General features: G+C 41.4%; 1 protein-coding gene across 2 annotated transcripts in view; it reads right to left on the minus strand.

The window, feature by feature from the left end:
• wwox (WW domain containing oxidoreductase) overlaps positions 1-27,916 on the minus strand; it is a 909,285-nt gene that overhangs the window by 576,011 nt on the left and 305,358 nt on the right. For both annotated transcript variants that reach the window (XM_080186706.1, XM_080186707.1), the window contains exon 7: positions 8,289-8,474. In XM_080186706.1, the coding sequence (XP_080042832.1) occupies positions 8,289-8,474 (186 nt within the window). The remainder of the gene's footprint in view (positions 1-8,288; positions 8,475-27,916) is intronic.

A 27,916-nucleotide genomic window follows, 5' to 3' on the forward strand; every position in this document is an offset into this window, starting at 1 on the left:
CAGTGTCTTCATGATTGGCTTGCCCCCTCAAGCCCCTTCTCCTCCCAGTAGGCCCAGCCCCATTTGATGTTGCCCAGTGCCCAGTTGGCACTGTTAGTGTGCCAGGCTGGCAGTGCCAGACTTGGACTGCCCAAGCGGCTTCCCCTTCTGCCCCCAACTTCCATGGGGGCCTCAAAAGCCTCTGTTGCCAACAGCAAGACCAACATGTCTAGTTCCCACTTATGGAGACCATACATGATCCTCGCCAGTGAGGATCTTTACCAGTGAGGCCGCAGAGGCAAGTGAGTCCATCAGCTGGTGCAGCAAGATGGAAAGATCACCCCTATTGCCTCTCAAAGCTCATGTCCATACATTGTGAATCACATGGGCCTTGTATCCAAGTTGAAATGGTGATCAGCTATTCTTGACATTCCAACTTTCTTCTATCTTGGAAGGGACAGTTTAAAGCACAACTTAATGTTCTTAACACTTTCCTTGGACTTTGAAGACCATCAGTCAAACAATGGCAAACTCAGATGCTGCTACTTTGTCTCCAGGCATGAACAACTTACACTTTTGCAGCAAGATAACCCATTCTTCCTTCAATCTTTAAAGCCATGTCATCCAGGCTTGTTTTTAGGCAGACCTTTGTAGCCTGATGGGTATCCATAAAGACATTGCAAAGCCTGATGATTAAGGCGGCTAATTCTGTATCAGCAAAATTGTTATGATCTGCAACAAAGAACAAGATGTGTAGCCATGGAGCGAGCACTGGATCTGATTGGGAAGTCAGCTCATGCGTTACATAGCTGTTGCTATGTTTTGGGTAGACAGTGATTATACAAAATCCCCCATGAGTGGAATTGCTCAACAACACAATATCCTGAGATAAACACAACTTCCTGAGCAGTCGTGACATAAAGACACTGATTGATCAGTGTCTATCCTGTAAGTACGTGATTGAGGGCATGATAAGTGCCAGATAAAAAGGAGAGCCTAAGGAAAATCAGGGCTGACATCCATAAAGAAGTAGTGCAACCATAAAGATAGGACATTAGAACGCAATTTTCCCACACCAGAAACCATCTAATACTCGGATTTAAATTTGTGACTCCAAGTAGTTTGGATTATCATTCTCGAATCATTAACCAGGAAAAGTTAGAACCATTAAAGCCACTTCTAACTCCTGAATAACTAAAGCACTGACATCCTGCGCCACCACCCCGCTAGTATCTCCAACTGGCTGATCTTAGCACTGATTAGTGCAGTAAAAAGGGGGTGTGGCTTCCATTCCCCCAACTCTGCTACACTTGACTGACAGTCGCACTGTATTATTGGGTGAGAAAGGAGTAGCTGCATTACAGTCTAAGTAAGCAGAAGCAAAGTGGCAAACTGACTGTGATTGCCACACCTTGCCACACTGGCCCATAATCTTATTAACCTCATATTTGTAACAGTAGGAACGGACCATTAAAGTAGCTAAATAGATCTTGCCATTTTTCTGTCCAGCCTCATCTTTCAGTACCTTTCTTTAGAACACCCAATACCATTTTGAGTGCTGGGATGTATTGACATTGAAACCAGAGTTCAATGAATAAGTAAATTAATTCATTACTTGATTACACACACCATTCAAGCTCTAAGTCGCCCTAAGAGATTGCTGAAAACAAAAGTCAAATAAGGCACTTTTCCCGACACCATTGGGAATTCTGAAGACATGGATCTCATTCATCCTTGATTACCAAGGTAATCTTCCTCATTTCAGTGTGACTATTTCCTTCCCATGCTTTTAATTACTGGAGAGGTAATCAAGAACATGGCATGGCAAGCACTGTTTATTGTGACTGTTTTTTAAAACTTAGAAAGTTTATAGAATACAACACTCATTTCAATCCACCAAGGATTGTGGACTTCTATCTGTAGTGTTATTGCATTCAAGTATAGAGACATCATGCTGTTTTTGAATCAGGCATGTTTATGGAGCCAACTGACCTTATTAATGTCCTGTGTTAGTCACTTTGTTTAGCTTTTGTATAAATTATTTGTTTAATAATATTTCTGAATTATATTCTTCAGGCCATCTGGGTGGGATTTGCTGGCCACGATTGTCCCAAAACTGGAAAATCCCTCCCTGAGTCAATAGACCTTTGCATGCTCTGCACCCCTCGCTCACTACGATTCCCACGGCAGGCAGGATGGGAATAGTGCAAGTCACAGCACTAGCATAAAGTTATGGCAGAAAGCTTCTTTATTTTTCTTGTAAAACCACTTTGGATGGCACTGGCATTACAAGATCTCTCAGCCTCGTGGAAAATTACACCAGCACATTTGTGTTTTTTCAGTTAACTTCTGGAAGATGCTGGCCTGAAACTTTCTCCTTGCCCCAGGGTCCCAGCCATCATTCAATCGCCTCTTTCAATTTTAATCATATGTTTCTAGAATCCATTTGAAACAGATATTCAGTGATTTCGTAAACATTATAGCAAACCAACATGGATTATGAAGTCAGATGAAAAATGACACCCCAAACTTAATGCCTCACCTTTTAAAAAATATAAATAGCAGGAATATCACAAGGTTAGGCTTGATAAATTCTATCTATACTTCCCACAGCCTCGGAAAAGCAGTCAGCACAATTAAGAACTCCACACATTCTGGACATTCTTTCTTCCGCCTTCTTCTGCTGGGAAAAAGATACAAAAGTCTGAAGTCACGTATCAACTGACTCAAGAACAGCTTCTTCCCTGATGCCATCAGACTTTTGAATGGACCTACCTCACTAAGTTGATCTTTGTCTACATCCTAGCTATGACTGGAACGCTACACTCTGCACCCTCTCCTCTCCTTCTCTATGAACAGTATGCTTTGTCTGTAGAGCGCACAAAAAACAATACACTTCACTATATACTAATACATGTGACAATAATAAATCAAATGAAATCAAAATCAAATCCTAGTTCAAAATTCCAACTTTCTGCTTTGACAGGGACTTACATGAACACAATATGATTTGAACATATAGTGATCACACTAACGATACAAGTTAAATTACAAGATAAAAGATTGCAAGAATGTGCACTGAGAAAGAATGAACGGCTTTGCTTAACAAGTGCCTATGTAGAACACAGGAATAAACAGTACATGCACATTTCAAAATCTAGCAACCACGCTACAAAATACTGTCAAATTCTCTCCAGGCTTTTCCAACTGTTCAGAAATGCCCAAAGTTTTTGCTCCTTTCAAACTAAAAATATAGGAATCTAATCCTGCAAACTTATTATTTTTGCAGTGTAAACTTTCGTTGTACAATTTATGAAGGATATTTTTAGGACAATAATTGGATGATTGAGTGCAATTACACAATCCTGTATGATCACATACACAAGCAAAATAAAATTGAGAAAACAGATTTTGAAAGATTAGAATTGCAGGAACTGTTTTCTAGGACAGTATATCTTTTAAATGACAAACTCAAATATATTTTAGCTAAAATGCCTAGAATTTTTAAGTTGGAACTTGAAATTGCTCATCAATCATTGGCTCCTTGATCCAGTGTAACCTATGACATTCTTCTGTTCTGTTCTTCAGCTTTTTTAATATTTATTCCGAAAAGCACTTTCCTTAATAGTAATACATCAGTTAGCAAAATATTTTCAGAGCTGTTCTGCAGGATATATTCGTATTGCAATGCTTGAACTTCTGAGGCTTGATTTTCATCGAAGCAGTATTTAATTGCATTTTTTTTCTCATGCTACAGTAACCTCAAGTGGTTCTTGGCAAGCTGTACTGATTGTCAAACAACAAATCAATAAAGGTCATGCCATTCTGATTTAATCAATCTTTATTCCGTACAAAGCCAAAATCAATCTCTCACCTTTGAACCAACTGGCCTGAGCATTGGAAGAAAAGTGTAATTGCGGTCACACTGGTGCAGATAGGCACACTGCAGTTACGAATGGAAACTAACTTGTCCCAGTTGCACAACTAAAAATAATTTAGCACAATGCTACACCACTACCTAAATGTTCATGATTCCAACCTTGCAGCATACTTGTGTACATGTTTACACCGAAAAGGAAACAGTGAGTAATTTCTGGTCTCTTAGTTTTAAACATTCGCATCTTTTCACAGCGTCTTAAAATTTCATCTCAAAGAACAATTTGCACAAGCTACCTTGAAGAACAAGTCCAAATTTTGGTTTGGGGTACAATATGTGCAACTATAAATGCAATATTGCACCCTCCCCAACGAATCCACGAATAAAGCAGATGGAACTGCATAGCAGAGAGTATGATAAATCACTGTTGTGACCACCCAGACACATAATTTTCCCCAGATATGCATATGCTACGGACTGGAGGGGGGCAGAGGAGGTAGGGAGATCGGAACAGACATATGTGCAGACATAATTGCAAATAGCTTTTTGTTCGTGATTTATTTTGCAGAAAACACTTGTATGAATTAGATCACTATCCCCAATCCATACACTAAATCATTTTTTGTACTCCATAACACTTAGAAGGAAAAATTTACAGCCCAGAATGTGCACCCACAATAATGGTGAAGTTATCAGCACTCATCATTAGAATAGAAGAAATCTGAGAACTATTTCTTGAATATTTCTGGAGGACTTGATTATTTAGGACTGAGGGGAGGAGACATTTCCTCACTCAGAATTCTGAATCTTTGGAATTCTCTGGGGGCGATTCTCCCAGAAAAATTGTAAGTGTCGAATTTGCATGAAAACTGGAGTAAATCACGCTGGGTCTTTCAGCGGGAGTTTAAAAACGAATCTCCCACATACTACGCGCTGCAGAGTGCGCCAGTGTGATTCACATTAAAAATCAGGGACAGGGCCTTTCCTGGCTGCTGAGACCAGCAGCATAGCGCTGAGCAGGCCACTGCACTTCACCGAGCTGTCAATGCCAAGATCGGTGCATGTGCAGTGGCCCCCGTCTGCCAGTCTCCCGATTGCTGGCCAGCATAATCACTGGCCAGCCCCAGGATTCCCGCATCTCCGACCCTCCACACCCCCACAGCCCGATCGCTGGCCCCCCCAAACATGCCCGGGCCCAACCCCAGCCCCTCAAACATGCCTGGACCCAGCCCTGACCCCTCTCTCCCGGCCAGCCTCAATCTCCTGCACAGCTCCCCCCACCGTTCCGCAGTCCCGACCCCCTCCCTAGCTGACTGTCCCGCATCCACCTCCCCAATGGCCAGTCCAAATTGCTGGCCTCCCTTCCACCCCCACCAATCCTGACTGCAGTGGCAGCGTGACGCCCCCACCCCCACACATCGCCACCCACGTGAGGGGCCATATAGCCAGTCTACTGCTCCTATTTCTTATATTTTTATAAGATTGGTTGATGTTTGGATGCAATGTGAAGTGATTTAATTTATAAAGCTGATTTATGGAATCAGTTTGAAATATTTATTTCAGTTTAGCATTGTGGCCAAGCAAATTCTGTGTTCATCAGTAACAGAGAGAGAGTAACATGTGGGATTGTTGGGGAATGGAGACTGGGGCTGCATTTACTGGTACTGCAGTCAAATGACTCCATCATGGGCTGCCTGGTCAGAAAGGAGTTGTAATAAAAACAGAAAGTGCCAGTAAAACTCAGCAGAACCAGCAGCATCTGTGCAGAGGGAAACAAAATTAATGTTCTGAGTCCAGAAAGGGGCTGCATTAGGTTCCTACTTTCCTTCTTCTCCTCAACATGTCACCATATAGCAAACCCCAATGAGTTGCAGCACCTGCTTTTCTCAGTACTGGATGGCTGCTCCCAGAGCAGCCTAGGCAGCGGAAATATTGTCAAAGTATCCCAATTGTCTGCTTTAAAACATTTACTGCAGAATCGTTGAGATCAGGACAACGGCTTTCAGCACGCACCACATCACTAACTGTGGATCGCTGCAACTTGAAACAACTCTAGAAACCACCAACAACCAGAGCAACTTCCAACAGAAATAAATCAACAGGAAAGAAATGGCTGTCACAATCTGCCTACTCTGCGTAGTTCTTGGTATTTGATCCCTGTGTGGACACCAACATCATCACTGTAATAGCCTAGAAGTGTGAACAAGCATCACAGATACCATTTTGGTGGCCAAATGGCACTCCACACTGAGAAAATGAGTGCCAAGGAGCTGATTTTCACAATTAAAAGTGCACAAAATCAACTTAAATTAACACTACCCCAAGATGCTGCCCTGTCCAGCTCTGGACTAGCTAAAGATTGACAATGCTGAGGTGTCTCTTGTTATTCCACTTATATCAGTGCCATAAAGATACATTTTTTTAACAACACAATGCTGAAAGATAGCGTGGATTTAGAATATGATCTCCTCTGTGAGGGTGGTTATCACAATGCAGAGATCAGACACAAATTTAGTGACTGAGTAAAACTGAAGAGGTTGTTCATGGAAGTTCATGGAGGCTCAAGAAGAAACAACTGATCTAGCCCACTAGAAGCGAGATCAATAAGCATACAAAGCTGGAGGGAATGCGCTGGAAGAATGGCTGGCAATTATATCTACCTAGAGATGTGGATATAGTGCACAGTCAAGTGTGCTGTGACCCAGGGATATGAGGATTGATGGGTAGAAATAGGAGGTCACCCATTAACAGAATGCCTAATGTAGCAGAGAGGACTTCTTGGTTGTAATCATAAGGTTTAAAACTCAGTCACTACGTGGTACACAGTAACCAGTCATTACTTCTGAACCACCAGCTGAAAGTGTCATGGGATTAAAAGGTCGAAGGAGAAAGCTGTTTCTTAACTAAAGATGCTGCAGGACTAGTCTCAAAGATGTAGTGCACAGCAGCGTTTAGCCAACAAATTTAACAATGAAAATTAGAGGGTGTAGGCTAAATCCCTTGGCACTTAATGATACAACACACCCTAACACTGGATAAAATTGAAATCTATGCAGAATTGGAAAAATTGATATTGGACATGCTTCAATAAAGCAATTTATCTTTTTCTCCTCTTGATTATTTGTATATTATAACAATATTGGGAAAACAGATGGATAAGTTCCAAAGTCCAGCAATGGAAAGCATTTACAGTAACTGACCAACAGCTGCAGGCACAGCAACATAACCAATCAAGTTCTTTGATTATTATTTATGAAGCATATATTGTTTCAAAATCAAAAGTTTCTTTTGAAATGCATGAATTAGTGACCAGTGTAATAAAACAATAGCTTTTTACGGTGCGAATCACAGAAATCCCACAGTGCAGAAAAAAGTAATTTGGCCCACTGAGTCTGCACCAACTCTCCAACCGAGCATTTTACCCATTCCCACTCTCCATAACCCCACGTATTTACCACACTAATCCCCCTAATCTACACATCTAGGGACACAAAGAGGCAATGGCCAATCCACCTGGCCTGCATATCTTTGGACTGTGGGAGGAAACCGGAGAACCCAGATTAAACCCACACAGACACGGGAAGAATATGCAAACTCCACACAGTCAACTGAGGCTGTAATTGAACCAGGTCCCTGGTGCTGAAGAGCAGCAACGCCAACCACAGTGCTTTTCTTTCACAAAACCTTCTATTTGGGTATAACACACATTCAAGTCTCTAGTTTTTATTGAATCTTTATGCACACTGCCACAATAAAGAAAAATGAATTTTATGGTAGTTCTTTTGGGATAATAATTTAATATTACAATAAGCATTCCATGATACTTAGGGTGCATTTACACATCAACTTTAGTGTCATAAGGAGGTAATGCCTAACACTTGTTGAGGTACTGCAGTTGGTGTGCAAACAGAGATGGTTGCTACTGCTGTCAGAGTAAATTGTACTTGAGTTGATGAAGAGAAACCACAGAATCTGAGACTGACAAACTACAGATCACAGACCAACATGTAAACATGGTGTCCTGAATTTATGTTCAGAGGTCCACAAACAGAGCAAAGGATCTTTTATAACTCTACAACAAGTGAATTCAATGAGAAATATTGGAAGTTCCTCATAAGGATGATGGATTTGGTATTGTTCATTGCTGATAACTGTTATAAATTGTTGTGGGCACATACGTTCCAAATGTTGCCACATCATCACATTTACATAATGATGTAATCAGAGCAGTTTGCAAACCGGCAATGCAAGTTATGGGAGAGCTAACATTATTTGGCTTTTCAAACCATAAACTTACTAGGAAGCCACCTCAGTTCACTTATAAAGGCAATATTAAATATTTCAAAATTTCTGGGAGGTCAAATGGAATTGAAAACTGAAATCTGACAAAAAAAATGACAGTGTTGCAAAAATTTGAACTGGTGACACTGACCTGTGTGATTCAGAGGATACAATAATCACTCTCGAAGGTATTGAACGGCGCAGAACATCCTGAAGCAGCTGTACCAGGTAGAAATGGCTCAAGTGGTTGACTTGAAAAGTAGTCTCTAAGCCATCCTCAGTCAATTGCCATGAAGAACCAAACACACCGGCGTTGCAGATCAATATGTGGAGAGGTCTGCGGAAAGAACATAACACAAGTATTCTAAATCTTTAGGACCAAGAATAGAAGGAAGGTTTTTAATGAGACTGTGAACTGGAGAAGAGACAGCCTGGATTTTACTGTTTCAACGTTCGCAAAACTGTCAACACAAACAATCATTTCTCAATATAACTGGCAGCAACTTCTGACATCTGCAAATGGGCAGTAGAAATTCAGAAGTTGCAGGTAGTTATTTAGTGTTTATACACATAGTTCGCTGTTGAAATCCTCCCAGTTGCTAATCAATTCAAAATCACTGAATTGATGTGAACTTCCACTTTTTACACCATAATTCTCACTACAAAAACCTTGGGAGAAATTAGACCTTATGCGAAAACCAAACTGTGTCATAACTGCTGCTAAGAAACCTGTCTGACCCTGAAAGAAACTAATTAGTTATTTGAGGAGTATCAAATTCCAGAGTTTCAAAATAATAATAAGATACAAAAGTCTGAGGTCACGTATCAACCTACTCAAGAACAGCTTTTTCCCTGCGGCTGCCAGACTGTCTTGCGCTAAATTGATCTTTTGCTACACCCTGGCTATGACCCTAACACTACATTCTGCACTCTCTCCTTTCCTTCTCTATGAACGGAATGCTTTGTCTGTATAGCGTGCAAGAAACAATACTTTTCACTGTATCCAGTACCTGTGACAATAATAAATCAAATCAAATAATATCATAGATTCTTAAAGTCACAAAATAATTCTGAGATTTCCTTACAATAGTTCTTTCTTTTCTTCCAATCTTTATTTTATTTTCTGTAAAACCATAAGTGAGCGAATGGTAAGAGCTGTTTGTTACTTTCTGGTTTGCATTGTGTGAGAATTCTTCAATGTAATTGGGTATTTAGCCTCCTTGATGGTTCTTTCTTCAAGGTCAGCAGCAAGTTCTGTCACTTCCTACTGGTCTCAAAACCTAGGTCAATATCACGATTAAAGTTAAAGTTTATTTACTAGTCACAAGTAAGGCTTACGTTAACACTGCAATGAAGTTACTGTGAAATTCCCCTAGTCTCCACATTCCGGCGGTGCCTGTTCAGGTCATTGTACTGAATCAGCACATTTTTCAGACTATGGGAGGAAACCGGAGTACCCAGAGGAAACCCATGCAGACACGGGGAGAATGTGCAAGCTCTGCACAGACAGTACCCAAGCTGGAATCGAACACAGATCCCTGGCACTGTGAGGCAGCTGTGCTAACCACTGTACCACTGCGTCGCCAAATGACAGCAACATGGGAATAGACTAAGCATATGGTGGAGCGGATAGGCCAAAGACATTGGAATAAATGGCCTGTTTCTGTGTTAAAATGTCTATGCAGCTTGGAACATTCAAGGTATTTAAACTTTTTTGTCAAGAATCTGTACCCTCTTAAAAGAAAACTGTGAAGTTTACAAAGTACAAAGTTTTTGCAAACCATCTCATTCCAGAAAGAAAATGGTATAAACATCATGACGGTTTTGAGATCCGAACATGTAAGCGATACTGAATTTTATTTCAAGCTATCACTTTACTTCTCAGCAGGTCACAACTGAGGTAATCAATCAAGATTTCGCTAGACTGCACATAGAACAGTATGGTGAAAAAAACACAACTATTATGTTGTTAAAGTGTGTACAGGTCTGTACATTTTATATTTCGTCTCTTCCTTCAGAGGGTGTAGCAGTGAGGATATTTACTCTGAGAAAATTTAAATGTCATTTCAAACAATCCTTTCAATATTTGAGTGGTATTTTGGATGAATTGTGTCATTTTTCATGTTTAAAAGTAACCAAGCAAACAAAATAAAGAACAAAGAAAATTACAGCACAGGAACAGGCCCTTCAGCCTTCCAAGCGTGCACCGACCATGCCACCCGACTGAACTAAAACCCCCTACCCTTCCAGGGACCATATCCCTCTATTCCCATCCTATTCATGTATTTGTCCAGACACTCCTTAAAACTCACTATCATATCTGCTTTCACAACTCCCCCAGCAGCAAGTTCCAGGCACCCACCACCTTCTGTGTAAAAAACTCATACATCTCCTTTAAACCTTGCCCCTCGCACCTTAAATCTATGCCCCTAGTAATTGACTCTTCCAATCTGGGGAAAAAAGCTTCTGACTATCCATTCTGTCCATGCCCCTCATAATCTTGTAGACTTCCACCAGGTCGCCCCTCAACTTCCACCATTCCAGTGAGAACAAATCAAATTTCTCCAATCTCTCCTCATAGCTAATGCCCTCCATACCAGACAAAATCCTGGTAAATCATTTCTGCACTCTCTGCATTTTGCTTCCCCCCCTCCCTTAACTTTGAAAATACAGACATAAGGAAAATAATTGAGCACTATTTAAAGTGCAACTATTCCAAAAATTTAAAATACTGGTGTGCAGTATTTGAAGATGTATTTAAAATGTATTGCAGTTATCCATAGTATTGAATTTCTCCTGTAGAGGGTAAGACCACAAGGAGGAATAAGTCTTTGGCATTAGGTGGGTTTCATGGTTCACTTGGAGTTCAAGTATCATGGAGAATATAAGTGAGATCAATGGTCAATTCTTAAGCAGGCATGCACCTCAGTTGTGTTGTGCAGCTTGACATTTGTGAGTAAACAACTGGGATACGTAAGAAAGGCAGGGGGATTGTTGGGGGGCGGGGGGTGGTATGGTGCAAAAAAGCAACTCACAATATAGATTTCGCCATTATGAACACAACTATGATTCAGTATTCATGGAATAAATTTATTCCACAGTTCCTCTTCTTAAATCCCCAGCTGTGGCATAAATTTACCCATCTTCTTCATTTTTATAAACTAAACCATGCACAGCATTGCAAAAAAAAGTATTTTACCTGAATTCATCATTTAAGATAAAATTATTGCTCTAATGCAAGTTGCTACAAAGTAGCTACAAGAAATAGCAAAATGTGGATATCTGAGAAATCCTAACAACCCAAGGGTCCTTTAAAAATTTATGAACATTTGATAAGAACAGTACTATATTTTCCATAATGGTAATTTTACAACTGGAACAAAATGAAGCATTTAATTTGCGGACATAAATGTAGGACTTCAATTTCAGATTTTTATTGTTATTAATATTATGCTGAACAACTCAAATTCTGCAGTGGTCTGCCAGTGTCAGTCCAACTGCAGCAAAAAAAATTACTTCAACGATTAAAAAGGATCAATAAAAATGGTCAGCTCTGTTCATTCTAACAGGGTTACAAGAAGCTCACTAAACTTCACCTTTACTTTGTAATCCACTTGCAAAACAATGGAAGTCTAAAATGTTAAATCATTTCATTTGGCCAAGTTTGCACTTCCAATCTTTCTCAATTATAAACAACACTTGCTTGACGGCAGATTGGGTTTTCCCACTTTAATGCACCTAAAATTCAACTCAAAACTAAATTTTCAGCTGAACTTGGTTGCAAGTTCCTTTGGTTGTTAAGATAATTATTAAGTAGATTCTAAACACACATACCTGGCTGCCAGTCAAGGCCTGATCATTCCTCTATTCCTCAATTGTGATGCAATATTTCAACAAAACTTGGAACCTTCCCACTGGCTGTAAGAACATAAGAGCTTGGAGCAGGACTAAGCCGTCTGGCCCCTCGAGCCTGCTTCACCAGTCAAAAAGATCATGGCTGATCTTTTTGTGGACTCAGCTTCACTTACCCGCCAGCTCACCATAAACCTTAATTATCTTTACTGTTCAAAAATTGATCTATCCTTGCCTTAAAAACATATAATGCTTCACTGGGCAGGGATTTCCACAGATTCACAACCCTTTGTGTGAAGTAGTTTGTCCTCAATTCAGTCCTAAATCTGCTTCCCCTTATTTTGAGGCCATGCCCCCTCGTTCTAGTTTCACCCACCAGTGGAAACAACTTCCCTGCTTCTATCTTGTCTATTCCCTTCATAATTTTATATGTTTCTATGAGATCGCACCTCACTCTTCTGAATTCCAACGAGTGTAGCCCCAGTCTACTCAGTCTCTCCTCATAAGCCAACCCTCTCAACTCCGGAATCAACCCAGTGAATCTCCTCTGCACCCCCTCCAGTGCCAATATATCTTTTCAAGTAAGGAGACCAAAACTGTACACAGTACTCCAGGTGTGGCCTCACCAGCACCTTATATAGCTATAACATAACCTTACTGTTTTTAAACTCCATCCCTCTAGCAATGAAGGACAAAATTCCATTTGCCTTCTTAATTATCTGCTGCACCTGCAAACCAACTCCTTGAGATTCCTGCACAAGGACACCCAAGACCCTCTGTGCAGCAGAATGCTGCAATTTTTTACTATTTAAATAATCGTCCATTTTGCTTTTATTCCTACCAAAAAGGATGGCCTCATATTTACCAACAGTGTACTCCATCTGTCAGACCCTCGCCCACTCACTTAGATTATCTATATCCCTTTGCAGACTTTCAGTGCTCCCACCCATCTTAGTGTCATCTGCAAATTTTGACACACTACACTTGGTCCCCAACTCCAAATCATCTATGTAAATTGTAAACAAGTGCGTTCCCAACACTGATCCCTGAGACACACCACTAGTCACTGATCATCAGTTACCCCCACTCTTTGCTTTCTGTTAGTTAACCAATCCTCTGTCCATGCTAATACATTACCCGTAACACTGTGCACCTTTGTCTTATGTAGCAGTCTTTGGTGCAGCACCTTGTCAAATGCCTTCTGGAAATCCAGATGCACCTCATCCACAGGTTGCTCAGTGTCCAGTTAATTTCGGGGGTTGGAATTCAGAAGTACTACTTTGGTCGGACATAACCTTTGAATGTTGCATTTTTTTGGCCACAGAATGAGAGAAAAGAAAGGCCAATCAAAAAGCAGAATACTCTGAATGCTGGAAGTCTGAAAAAAGACATAAAATGATGGGAATCAGGCAGCATGCATGGAGGAAGAAACAAGAGTTAATTCCAGTTGATGATGAAAGATCATCAACTTGAAACATTAACTCTGTTTGTCTCAGTTGTGTTGGTTTCAGAACCAATGCAGTGTTAATTCATCAGAATTGTAGTAATTTGCTCAATTTTACTGAGGTTAAAGGGTTACAAAGAAAATAGAAGTAGGAGTAGGCCACTTGGCCCTTCAGGCCCACTCTGCCATTCATCTTGATCATGGCTGATCATCAAATTCGATACCCTGATCCTGGTTTCCCTCCATATTCTTTGATCTCTTTAGCCCCAAGAGCTATATCAAATTCCTTCTTGAAATCACATAATGTTTTGGTCTCAACTACTTTCTGTGGTAGCAAATTCCACAGATTCACCACCCTCAGGTGAAGAAATTTCTCTAACCTCAGTCCTGAAAGGTTTACCTCTTATATTCAAACTATGACTCCTAGTTCTGGACCCCCTACCATCGGGAACATTCTTTTTGAATCTACCTTGTCTAAGTCTGTTAGAATTTTATAAGTTTCTACCTCTTCTAAACTCCATTGAATACAATCCTAACCAACTTAGTCTCTCCTCATCTGACAGTTCAGTTCCAAGAGCGGGTTATTAATCCAGTGGAATACAAACCAAGTCTTAACAATATTAAGAAATGACCTAATAAAACTGTTGAAAATAATTGGATGTAATGAGGTGGATTTGAAAAAAGACTATGAATGATAACCTTCCTTTTCTGAGGAAGGATATTGTTGCTCTCGAGGAAGTGCAGCGAAGGTTTACCAGGCTGATTTCAGGGATGGTGGGACTGATATATGTGGAGAAATTGATTAGGTTAGGATTGTTTTTGCTGGAGTTCAGATAAATGAGGGGGGATCTCACATAGACGTATAAAATTCTAACAGGACTAGACAGAGTGGATGCAAAGGGGGAGGATATTCTCAATGGTGGAGGAATCCAGAATCAAGGGATCGTAGTCTGAGGATTCAGGGTAGGCCATTTAGGATGGAGGTGAGAAGACATTTCTTCACGCAAAGAGCAGCGAGCCTGTGGAACTCATTACCACAGAAAGTAGTCAATGCCAAAACATTGAATGTATTCAAGAGATGGCTAGATATGTAGCACTTGGGACAAATAGGATCAAAGGTTATGGGGAGAAAGCAGCATTAGGCCATTGATTTGGGTGAACAGCCATGATCGTGATGAATGGCGAAGCAGGCTTGAAGGGCCAAATAGCCTTGTGGTCCTATCTTCAATGTTTCTGTGTTAAAACATGCAAAGGAAATGCCTCTAAATACCTTTGTTTCATTGAGGCATCCAGCTAAAGTCTCATTAAGTGACTGTGTCGACAGGCAGTGTAAAAAGTCAGTAAAGATGTTTAAATCCTGCACAAAAGCACTGTGCCCGTGTGTGCATCAGGACCTCTACAGGATTTGGATGTACAACTGCAGTGAACGCCACTGCAGCAGCTCTCTCTTCAATTCAGAAGTTCCTAGCCTATTTCTTTGGCTGGGAGAATCCAGCACAAGGCAGGGCATAACCTTAAATTAGCAGCGAAGCCATTTAGGAGCAAAGCCAAGAAACACTGTTCGCACATAAAAGCTGGAAATCTGGAATTCTCTTCCCCAAATGGTTGTAGATGCTGGGCCATAGAAATTTTCTAGACTGAGATTGATGGATTTTTATAAGGGTCTCAGAGGATATGAAGCAAAGACAAGTAAATGGAGTTGAGGTACAGATCACCCAAACTGAATGGTTGAGCAGGCTCGTGGGGCTGACATCCCTGACAGTTAAAAACTGGCAACCACTTCCATGATGCGACTTGTGCCATGTAAGAGAGAGGAGACTTTTTTTAAAAAATTCTGATTAACTTCAAACTTCCATTTACTGCAAAAATAAATAAACTAAAGTGCTTTTGTGTTGGTTTTCTTCCAAAAAATTAGAAATTATTTGGGCTGATAGCATCACAGGGAAAAATGTCTTGGAGGAGTGATTGAGTCCAGGATCCAGAAAGAGACGAATTAACATCTACAGAGACAGTCATTAACGCAAACGCTTTAGGGATTGGGTGATCTCAACTGTGTGTTAAGTCATTTCCCTCACACTGTCAGGCTCAGTTACTCCTCCCTGCCAGTTCCTGAGCAGTCATTGCTGAGAGAAATATGTTCAAGTTAACAGAAGAAAACGAAAATCTAAATCTGAAAGTTGAATAAAATTTACTTTGCAACTTACTTGCATTTTCCACTAAAATTTTGAAACAGGATTTGTGGAAAAAAAAGGAAAAGCAACATATTTCTGCTTCTAAAAGACATAGGACATGATTTTCTTAAAAAAAAAATTCAACTATTTATTTTATTCTTTGCTGTAACAGCAAAAATGTTAAACTTTTGCATGTGTCTATTCATTGCGTGCATTTTATTATCACCTTGTCTTAAAAATAATTGTCATCTGAACACATTGCTCCAAATACTATGGTTGGGATGTTTAATAGACAGTTTAACATTGCTGTTGGAGTAATCAAAATTTTGAGTCACGTATTTGATTTTTAAACAGCACCCATTACTTCTACAATGCTGCCTCTTCCATTAGAGATCAGCTTCAGTGCCATACAATTCTTGTTTTAAGCAGAAGAGGCCATTGATCACACATAACAACAATATTTTGCTGCTGTAAGGACACTGCTAAGTTCAATCAGTAAATTTGACAATCTTTAAGAATAGATGCTGGAAACAAGTGCAAATCTCATTTGTGTTAATAACCTGGAACTTCTAATTGTAGGTACCTCAATTTACCATAAACAGATGGTACCATAAACTTCAATCAACATGCACAGTACTGCCCATCAAGTCAGACACATGTTGGATCTAAGAAGCAGATGCTAAAAATGGAATATCAGCCACCCTGTATTTCAGGCAAACCTTGTTACAAACATAAGAAAATGAAGATTGTGTGTTCGTATAATGTACACACCATTGGTATTTGTCTGTTTTCTTTAAAAAACTGTTCTTGTCTACCCACTGTAATAACTTTATTTTATTTAAAAAGCATAATCAAGGAATGGCTAGAGAACTATTTAGGAAAATATTTCAGGGGCATTATAGTGAACAGGGAAGAAAAAAAAATCAGATGTGACTGTTTGAAGACGCAAACTTCTTTACTATTGTCCAGTTGGGTTGGGCTGCACTTCTCAGGTTATATCCTTATCTCGCCAATCGTAGTCAAAAACAGAAAAACTTTCTGGCCTCTCTTCCTAAACTGCATGATTACCTCTAGTGTCTTCTATGAAACTAGTCTCACCTGCCTGCCATCTCCCCCTGCCCCAATTCCTCATCCATATACTGCCTCAGCAGCATCATCCAACAACTGTGCTATTTTTCACATGTACACTGATGGCAACCAGCTCCACTTCAGCACCATCTCTCACAACTCCTCCAGTCTTTCAGAACGGTCAGACACTGTTTCTCCGGCCATCCAATTCTGCGGGAGCAGAAATTTCCTCCAAGCATTGGGAAAATCAAAGCCATTGTCTTCAGTCCCCACAACATTCTCCCCTAGCTGTTGAGCCCATCCCTCTCTTACTGAAAACTAGCTGAACCCTGATATTCACAGCCTCAGTGTGATATTTGAGATGAGCTTCCAACTACAATATCAATGACATCTTTAAGACTGCCTAATTTCACCTTACGAATAATTCCTGACACCACACCGTCTTAACTGAACTGCTGTTCAAATCCTCAACCCGTTGCTACATCTCAACTTGACTATTCCAATGAATTTCTGTCCAGTCTCTGAATTTTAGTACTTTCTTTGCCTGACATCATTCACAATTCTATTCTCTGTACCAGGCCATTCACCCATCCCACCCCTATCCACAGGTAACATCCATACTCTTCTGGTTAAGCAAGGATGTGATTTTAAAAGTCTCATTTTTTTCAAAGCCTTCCACAGTCTTGCCTATATCTCTGTAATCTCCTCTAGCTTCCTAACACTTGAGAAATTTGCATTCCTCTCATTCCAGTCTGTTGAGAGTACCTGATAGTAGTCACTCAAAGACTGGTGCCCTTGTCTTCAGCTGCCAAGGTTCAAAGCTCTAGAACTTAGTTCCCAAACCTCATCACTTGCATTTCTTCTAAAAAGCTCCTCCAAACTTATCATTTGACCAAATCTTTAGTCATCTGCCCTAAAATCTCCTCATTTGTCAAATTTTGCTTCATAACCATAGTGGTGTGACTTGACGTGTTTTTTTCAAATTAATTTACGGGATGTGGGTGCTTTTAGCTGGGCCAGTATTTATTGCCCATCCCTAACTGCCCTCCAGTTCAGAGGGCATTTCAGAGTTAACCACATTGTGTTATTGCGTTAAAGTTGCTTGATAAATACAAGTTGCTATTACTGTTAATTGCTGAGAATGTTGGAGGAAGCCCAAGGAAAGAAAGAGGTTAATTTTAGAGCACAGGTTATTTCAAATTTATTAGTGTTCCTAATAATACTACTTTGTAAGTTTTTTTTAACTGCTCTGACTATTGAGGGATGAATAGTTCTACATAACTTCTGGAAATCAGTAACTCCAGTTACAAATTCAACTTTAGTTGTAAAGTAAATTCAGATCTGATATTGTTTCAACAGTGACTTGAATCACTTTAGAGATCAATCCAGAATAACCTCAGTCGATATTGCATCAAAGCTATTGATGGATATCAGAAGATAATTTGCCTTTGACCTAGTGTGCTTGCTCAGAAGGTGAAGTTTGGTAGAAATCTTTGTGAACTTAAATCTAAATACGTCAATTCAAAATTCAGTAGTCAGTGTCTGAACTAGAAACTGTTACAAACAGGAGAGAGAGAGAGAGAGCAACAATATGTACTCCTTGCCTCTCACCAATTGTGAGCAGAAGGAGTTTTGAATCATTTTTAATATAAAGCATGGTGTGTTTTTCTAAACCTGCAGTTTATGATCCAATTTATTAATAACTCGCAGCACACCCGTGTTATGATTAACTCAGAAGGTTAATTCATTTCACACTTTTAACCTGAATGAGGAATGTGTGCAATGTCCCACTACACCACACATACACACAGTAAAGGGAGATAGAGCAACAAGTTTTACAACTATAGATAATAACAGTACAAGAATCACAAAAATGCTTTCCAGACTCTGAGAAGTAAAAATCTTGTTTTCCTTTATGGTGGAATTCAGTCTCGGTGAGTTTCTGAATGGAGGCAACAATACGAAAATCAGTGAAAGACATGATACTGCAGTATGATGAGCCTTCTGTGCTTGAATCACTTGAAAGATATTGATCAGAGACTGTTAAAATTAAGCAGACTTCCAGGATTTGAGAGATGGTAACTGGCTGCTTGTTCAGCTGGGTTGCTTCGGACCTTTCCAGCTGATGGTAAAAGAGCAATGTGAGGACTTTTCATTTCTTCAAGGAACATGGAGATTTCAAAATGGTCACTCAAGCCATGTGACTTTCTTTCTCCACAATAATTTTAAAGGGATGTTTATCCAGTGTCTCGAACTGGCTTTGATTTCAGTTACAATCATAGAAAAATCACTGAATCCCTACAGTGCAGGAGGAGGCCATTTGGTCCATTGAGTTTACACCGATCACAATCCCATCCAGGTCTTATCCCTGTAACCCCATGTATTTACCAAGCTAATCCTCCTGACAATAAAGGGTAATTTACCATTGTCATTCAACCTAAACCACACATCTTCAGACTGTGGGAGAAAACCAGAGCACCTGGAGGAAGCCCATGCAGACACGAGTAGAATGTGCAAACTCCACACAGACAGTGACCCAATGCAGGAATTGAACCCAGTTCCCTGACACTATGAGGTAGCAATGCTAATCACTGTACCAACATGCCATTCTTCCTATGCAACTATGTCTCTACTTTATGTATTCAAACTCATCTTCTTGATCATTGTATATGGTCCACTGAGCATACTGCCTCTATTATAAAAGGTTCTTCTTATGGTATTGGGTAATAAGGGTTTATCCAGCATGACAATGCATAAACTCGAAAGTGACCTCCCTCACTGTTTTCATCTATTGCCATTAAACCAGAGCCGTCATTTACATGGAGACAAACTTAAATACGAAAGAACGTAGAAAAGGCAGGTAATCTGCCTAATTTCTTTATTTTCTTCATCCCACACCTTCTAAAGTTTATTTTTTAAAGTTTATTTTTTAAAGTTTATTTATTAATGTCATATCTGGCTTACATTAACACTGCAATGAAGTTACTGTGAAAATCCCCTAGTCGCCACACTCCTCATCTGTTTGCATACACTGAGGGAGAATTTATCATGACCAATGCACCTAACCAGCATGTCTTTCAGACTGTGGGAGGAAACCAGAGTACCCAGAGGACATGGAGAGAACGTGCAGACTTCACACAGACAGTGACCCTAGCCAGGAATCGAATCCAAGTCCACGGCACTGTGAGGCCTACCAATAGAGACAGGCTAGTCATCTACTTTTAAAAAATATGCTTCAGTGAACAATGCCGCAGAGAATCCTTATCAAATAAATGAAACCATAGAACCGACAGTCCGGTGTGATTCCCTTACAAGCAGATTCTAAAGTAATTCATTCATTGCAGATAGCGCTGCATAATGGAATGGTTATGGTACATTATGGCTAAAATCGACAAGCAACGCTACTGGATCTGGCATTCCAAAATGATCCTTTGTTTCTGACAGCAATAACTAGTTTTAGGAATCCAATATTACATTCAAACAGAGCAGGGATACAATAATGGTCTATTCAAAGATATCTCCAGCACATATTAATATGATTAAAACCAATATCTATACATCAGTGGTATCTAGAAGAAAATTAACAATGTTGGAATAGTTGACATGTTTTTCTATTTAAAAATCTATGATGCATTTTCCTCCACTTCTGATCTTTAAGTTTTTCAAACTTAAAGCAAAACTCTGCTTGTCATAGCGTGGAGGGTGGAATAAGACTAACCTTGGGAAACTTGCCTCCAAAGTTCTTTCACCTCACCTTATGATCAAGTAACTGGCCCCCACTTTGAATCAAGTACCATTCATTATTATCTCTTATATAGATAGGTTGCTTAATCTGGGTATATTTTGTCCTATCTGCAGAAACTAATTAAAAATGTGGCAGACCTACCAATGTGGGGACTGTGCAAGAAATCTATATCAATAATTGTGGAATGTGTATCCAGTTTAAATATTTTGGTTTTGTTTAAAGGTTCACCAAAGTCCTCCAAACAGCCCAAAGCTAGTATTATACCATTCAGTACCAGACCTTTCTAAGGTGAGAGGCATACATTGGGACTTTCTTCATTTTCACTGATTGCATTCCAATTATTATCTTGAAATCCTTCCCTTTCTTTCTCTGGGTATTTCAAGAGTGTTTCTCCCTCACCCCTGCCCCTCTGAACCTTTCAATCCACTGACAGGGTGTTCCAAGAGGACATTTTGGCACACTCCCATGGTATCCTGATTTAGAAAATGTGTGACACACTGAGGTGCTTAATCAACCCTAGCTACTCAGTACTGTTGGGTTAAGGTGCCTGAGGTACAGGATGGAGTAATAATAACTCGTCCTCTCTCTTATCCCGTCCTTTAAGGTTAGTAAATATATTGTCAAGATCAAAGCCGCCTTTCTCACTGTCGCTAGGAACATTTTATTGATCCAGGGAGCTTGTTCTCCCCAGCAAGGAAGGGATATTCCAAAATCTTGCATGTTTTTTGCTGCTGCTATTATAAACAGCAAGGACATATAACAGGAACCAATGACAAAGTGCAACCAGGACAGCATGGTATTTGGCAAGAGCAGCAGTCTCTCCATATGGTACCTCACTGACTGAATACAAATTTAGACCAAGTAAACTGTTTAGAAATGTTGTCTCAACACACAGCAGCCAATTTGTTTTGGGGGGGTAAGGCACCAGAACACAGCCTATTTTAAAGCTAATAATCATCTATCAGCTTTAAATGATAATGGCAAGTCAGAAGCACAGAAATATTCAGTACTATTCAGTTTTACACCATGAACAGAAATCTGTCTCAACACAGTTCCCGTCTTTCAAGGGAGAAAGGCATACCAGCTTAAGAAAAATAAAGCAACCATGTCCAAATAAAACAGCATCATGACCAAGCAAGCCAATGTCAAATGTCATTTTTTTAATTCATTTACTGGACACAATTGTTATCAAGGCTAGCATTTATTGCCCATCCCTAATTGCCCTTGAGAAGCTGGTTATAAGCTGCCTTCCTGTACCATATTGCAATGCGTTTGGAAAAGGTACACTGCAGTGCTTGCCACTTATCAGTGAGGAGGGAGAAATCATAAAATAGAATCATAGACTCCCTACAATGCCGAAAAGGCCATTCAGCCCATCATATCTGCACCAACCCTCTGAAAGAGCACCTAGGATGTATCACAGTTTTTTTCTACCTTGGATGTGTCACAGCGTGGTAAGTTTCCTGCTCTGACTAAGACCGCAAGGAACTACAAAGGGTTGTGAACGTAGCCCAGTCTATTATGCAAACAAGCCTCCCATTCTTTGATTCTATCTACACTTCCCGCTGCCTCAGAAAAGCAGTCAGCATAATCAAGGACCCCATACACCTGTGTACACTCCTTTCCACCTTCACTTGTTGGGAAAAAGATACAAAAGTCTAACATCACATATCAACTGACTCAAAAACAGTTTCTTCCCTGATGCTATCAGACTTTTGAATGGACCTACCTCATATTAAGCTGATCTTTTTCTACACCCTAGCAATGCCTATAACACTACATTCTGCACCCTCTCCTTTCCTTCTGCTCTATGTACTCTATGAACAGTATGCTTTGTCTGCATAGCACGCAAGAAATACTTTTCATTGTATCCCAATACATATGACAATAATAAATCAAGTCGAATCAAATCAATCCCCACCCTAATCCTGTGCACTGATCATGACCAATCCATCTAACCTGCAGATCTTTGGAGAGTGTGGGAGGAAACCAGAGCACCTGGAGGAAACCCATGCAGACACGAAGAGAATGTGCAAACTCCACACAGTCACCCAAGGCTGGAATCAAACCTGGGTCCCTGGCACTGTGAGGCAGCATGGTGACATATTGTCCAACTAGGATGGTGTGTCACTTGATGATGGTGTTCACATGGCAGCACAGTGGCACAATGGTTAGCCCTGCTGCCTCACAACACCAGGGACCAGGTTCAATTCCAGCCTTGGGTCACTGTCTGTGTAGAGTTTGAACATTCTTCCTATGTGGGTTTACTCCAGATGCTCCAGTTTCCTCCCACATTCCAAAGATGTGCGGGTTAACTGGACTGGCTGTGATAAATTGACCCTAGTGTCAGGGTGATTAGCAGGGTAAACGTGTGGGGTTGCATGAGTGGGACCTGGGTGGGACCGTTTTGGTGCAGACTTGAAGGGCTGAATGGCCTCTAGCACTGTGCTTCTGCCCTTGCCTTTTTCGATGGTAGAGGCACCCCAGCAGGTTTCAGAGTTGTTGAAGAAGACATAGGAAGTTGGTATGCTCTGCAGCCATAGTAAGCCACCACTTGTTTAAGATTTTGGAAGTTTAAGATGATGCATGGGGTGCCAATCAAATTACTTTGTCTTGGGTGGTTTTGAGCTTCTCGAACGTTGGAGCTGCACTCATTCAGGCAAGAAGGGAGTATTTCATCACACTCCTGTACACCTTTGTAAGTGATGGACAGGCTTTGGGGAGTCAAGAGATAAATAACTCACTGCAGAATATCCAGTCTCTTACCTACTTTTGTCGTTATAGTATCTAGATTTTATTAATTGAATTTAAATTCCATCAGCTGCTGTAGCAAGATTTGAACCCATGTCCCCAGAGCATTAGCCTGGGCCTCTGAATAACTAGTCTATTGACATTACCACTACACACCATCGCCTCCAGTTATAGCATCTGCGTGGCTGATCTAATTAAGTTTCAGGTCAATAGAGACCATCTGGTCCTTGATGGTGAGGCACATGACGCTATCACTGAATGTCAAGGGGAGGTGGTTAGACTTTCTCTTGTTGAAGATGGCCATTGTCTGTCATTTGCATGACACAAATGTTCCTTGCCACTTATCATCCCCAGCCTGAATGTTGTCAGTCTTGATGCATATGCACAGGGATTCCTGTATTTGAGAAGTTGCAAAGCTGTGCAATCATCAGCAAACATCCCTACTTTTGACCTTATGATGGAGAGAACATCATTGGTGAAGCAGTTCAAGATGGTTTGGCCAAGGACACTTCCCTGAGGAAATAATGTAGCTGAGTTGATTAGCCTCCAACAATTGTAACTACCTTCCTTAGTGCTGGATATGACTACAGCAGTGGCAATTTTTCCTTTTGATTCCCATTAACTTCCATCTTAGTCAGGTTCCTTAATGCCACACTCAGCCAGATTCTGCCTTTATGTCAAGGGCAGTCACTCTCACGATACTTCTGGAGTTCAGTTTCTTTGTTTGTGTTCAGACCAAGGCTATTATGAGGGCTGGAATCAAGTGGTCTTTGTGGAATCCAAACTGAGCAAACATGAAGAGGTTATTGATGAGTACATAGAACATAGAACATAGAACATTACAGCGCAGAACAGGCCCTTCGGCCCACGATGTTGCGCCGACCAGCTTTTAAAAAAAAACACTAACCCACTAATCTAAACCAATCCCATTTCGTCCATAAACCTATCCACAGATCTCTTAAACGCCCCCAAACTAGGCGCATTTACAACTGCAGCTGGCAGGGCATTCCAGTCCCTCACCACCCTCTGGGTAAAGAACCTACCCCTGACATCAGTCCTATAACTAACCCCCCTTAATTTAAAGTCGTGCCCCCTCGTGCTAGCTTTCTCCATCCTAGGAAAAAGGCTATCACTATCTACCCTGTCTAAACCTCTACTCATCTTATATGTTTCAATAAGGTCCCCTCTTAGCCGCCTTCTTTCCAGCGAAAACAACCCCAAATCTCTCAGTCTCTCCTCATAGGATCTCCCCACCATACCAGGCAACATCCTGGTAAACCTCCTCTGCACCCTCTCCAAAGCCTCTACATCCTTCCTGTAATGTGGGGACCAGAACTGCACACAATACTCCAAGTGCGGCCGCACCAGAGTTGTGTACAGTTGCATCATGACGCTGCGACTCCTAAATTCAATCCCCCTACCAATAAACGCCAAGACACCGTATGCCTTCTTAACAACCTTATCTACTTGATTCCCAACTTTCAGGGATCTATGTACACATACACCTAGATCCCTCTGCTCCTCCACACTATTCAAAGTCCTCCCGTTAGCCCTATACTCAACACATCTGTTATTCCTACCGAAATGAATTACCTCACACTTCTCCACATTAAACTCCATCCGCCACCTCGCAGCCCAGCTCTGCAACCTTTCTAAGTCACCCCGCAAACTATGACACCCTTCCTCACAATCTACCACACCTCCGACTTTGGTGTCATCAGCAAACTTACTAATCCACCCAACTATACCCTCATCCAGATCATTAATAAAAATTACAAACAGCAGTGGCCCCAAAACAGATCCCTGAGGCACACCACTCGTAACCGAACTCCATGACGAATATTTACCATCAACCACCACCCTCTGTCTCCTATCTGCTAGCCAATTCCTGATCCAATTACCTAGATCACCCTCAATCCCATACATCTGCATTTTCTGCAGAAGCCTACCATGGTGAACCTTATCAAACGCCTTACTAAAATCCATATACACCACGTCAACTGCCTTACCCCTATCCACCTCTTTGGTCACTTTCTCAAAGAACTCGATAAGGTTAGTAAGGCACGACCTACCCGCTACAAAACCATGCTGACTGTCTCTAATTAATTCATTACTCTCCAAATAACTATAAATCCTGTCTCTAATAATCCTTTCCAAAACCTTACCCACCACAGAAGTAAGACTCACTGGTCTATAATTCCCAGGGAAGTCTCTTCTCCCTTTCTTAAACAATGGGACAACATTTGCTGTCCTCCAATCTTCCGGTACTATACCAGAGACCAACGACGACCTGAAGATCAGAGCCAGAGGCTCCGCAATCACCTCTCTTGCCTCCCAGAGAATCCTAGGGTAAATCCCATCCGGACCAGGGGACTTATCTATTTTCAAACCCTCTAAAATATCCAGCACGTCCCCCGTATCAACTGCAATACTATCTATTTTACACCCCTGCGCCCCAGTGTCCTCCTCAGCTACATTCATGTCCCCTTGCGTGAACACCGAAGAGAAATATTGGTTCAACGCCTCTCCAATCTCCTCCGGTTCCACACACAACTTCCCTCTACTGTCTGTAACTGGCCCTAGTCTTGCCCTAACCAACCTTCTGTTCTTGACATACCTGTAAAACGCCTTAGGGTTCTCCTTAATCCTATCAGCCAAAGTCATCTCATGTCCTCTTTTAGCCCTTCTTAACTCCCTCTTCAACTCCCTCCTAGCCAATCTAAAACTTTCTAATGCACTACCTGAGCCCTCAAGCCTCATCCGAACATAAGCCTCCTTTTTCTTCCTAACCAACGAATCAACTTTTTTAGTGCACCACGGTTCCCTGGGCCTACCAAATCCTCCTTGCCTGACAGGGATATACCTATCACAGACCTGCAGTAGCTGCTCCTTGAAAAATCTCCACATCTCGGACGTTCCCAGTCCCTGTAATCTCCTAGTCCAACCAATGCTTCCTAATTCTCTCCTAATAGCCTCATAATTACCCTTCCCCCAGCTGAAACTACTGACCCGAGGTTCATGCCTATCCCTTTCCATCACTAAGGTGAACGTAATCGAATTGTGGTCACTATCCCCAAAATGCACACCAACTTCCAAGTCTAGCACCTGGTCTGGCTCATTACCCAGCACCAAATCCAATATAGCCTCACCTCTAGTCGGCCTATCTACATACTGAGTCAAAAAACCTTCCTGCACACTTTGAACAAAAACTGACCCCTCTAACGAGCTAGAGCTATAGCAATTCCAATCAACATGAGTAAAGTTAAAGTCCCCCATAACAATTACCCTACTACTTTCACTCCTAACAAGGATCGTCTCCGCAATCCTTTCCTCAACCTCTCTAGAACTTTTTGGAGGTCTATAAAAGACTCCCAACAGGGTGACCTCTCCTCTCCTATTTCTAATCTCCACCCATACTACCTCAACAGACAAGTCCTCATCAAAGTTCCTCTCTGACACTGTGATACAGTCCTTGACCAATAATGCTACCCCACCCCCCCTTCTACCTCCTTCTCTACTCCGACTAAAGCATTTGTACCCCGGGACCTGCAACATCCATTCCTGACCCTGCTCTATCCAAGTCTCTGAAATGACCACAACATCAAAGTCCCAGGTACTGGTCCACGCTGCAAGTTCATCCACTTTATTGCGAATACTCCTCGCATTAAAGTATATGCATTTCAAACACTGCTCCGCCCCACCCCCACAATGCCGTGCATTGCAGTCCCCATCTATGCCCCCCTCACTTTCACCCCCTCTACTCAGGATCCCACCCCCCCTCTGAATCAGTTTAAACCACTCCGCATAACCTTCGCAAATTTACCCCCCAGGATATTTGTTCCCCTCTGGTTCTGGTGTAGCCCATCCCTCTTATAGAGGTCCCACCTTCCCCAGAACGAGCCCCAATTGCTCAAGTACTTGAACCCCTCCCTCCTGCACCATCCCCTCAGCCACGAGTTCAAACTTTCCCTCTCTCTATTCCTCTCTAAACTATCCCATGGCACAGGCAAGAGTCCAGAGATAACCACTCTGTCTGACTTGGCCTTTAGCTTCCACCCCAACTCCATGAATCTCTGCTTAATATCCCCTTCCCTTAGCCTCCCTATATCATGCGTCCCCACATGAATTATAACTTGGGGTTGATCTCCCTCTCCCCTGAGAGTCTTGAATATCCTCTCTGATACATCCCGGACCCCAGCCCCTGGTAGGCAACACACCAGCCCTGAGTCCCTATCATTGCTACCGACTCTCCTATCCGTCCCTTTAACGGTGGAGTCCCCAATCACAAGACCCAATCTTTTGCAACCCCTAACCACCTGAGCTTTTGCAATAGGCTCATCCCCAGAGACCTGCTCCCTTTGGCTATTCCCAGTTGATTCCTCCTCAACTGTAGCCTCCAGGACTGAAAACCTATTTTGGAGGGGAACAGCCCCAGGGGATTGTCCCACCACATTCTTCTTTCCTCTCCTCGTGGCAGTGACCCAAGACTGGTTTCTAGGAGTGACTATCTCCTTATAACTCCTATCAATGTCCACCTCTGCCTCCCAAATTATGCGGAGTTCCTCTAATTCCACCTCCAACTCCTTTACACGCTCCTCCAGAAGCTGCAATCTAACACACTTCTTCCAAGTAAAATCCCCTGAAACACTACTGGAGTCCCTCACCACATACATCCCACAGGAGATGCAGCACACTGCCTGAACTGCCATCCCTGAAACAATTACCAGCAGAAAAAAATAAAAAATATT

This window comes from Carcharhinus amblyrhynchos, chromosome 4, assembly GCF_965287045.1.
Source record: "Carcharhinus amblyrhynchos chromosome 4, sCarAmb.v2.hapA, whole genome shotgun sequence".
NCBI lineage: Eukaryota > Metazoa > Chordata > Chondrichthyes > Carcharhiniformes > Carcharhinidae > Carcharhinus > Carcharhinus amblyrhynchos.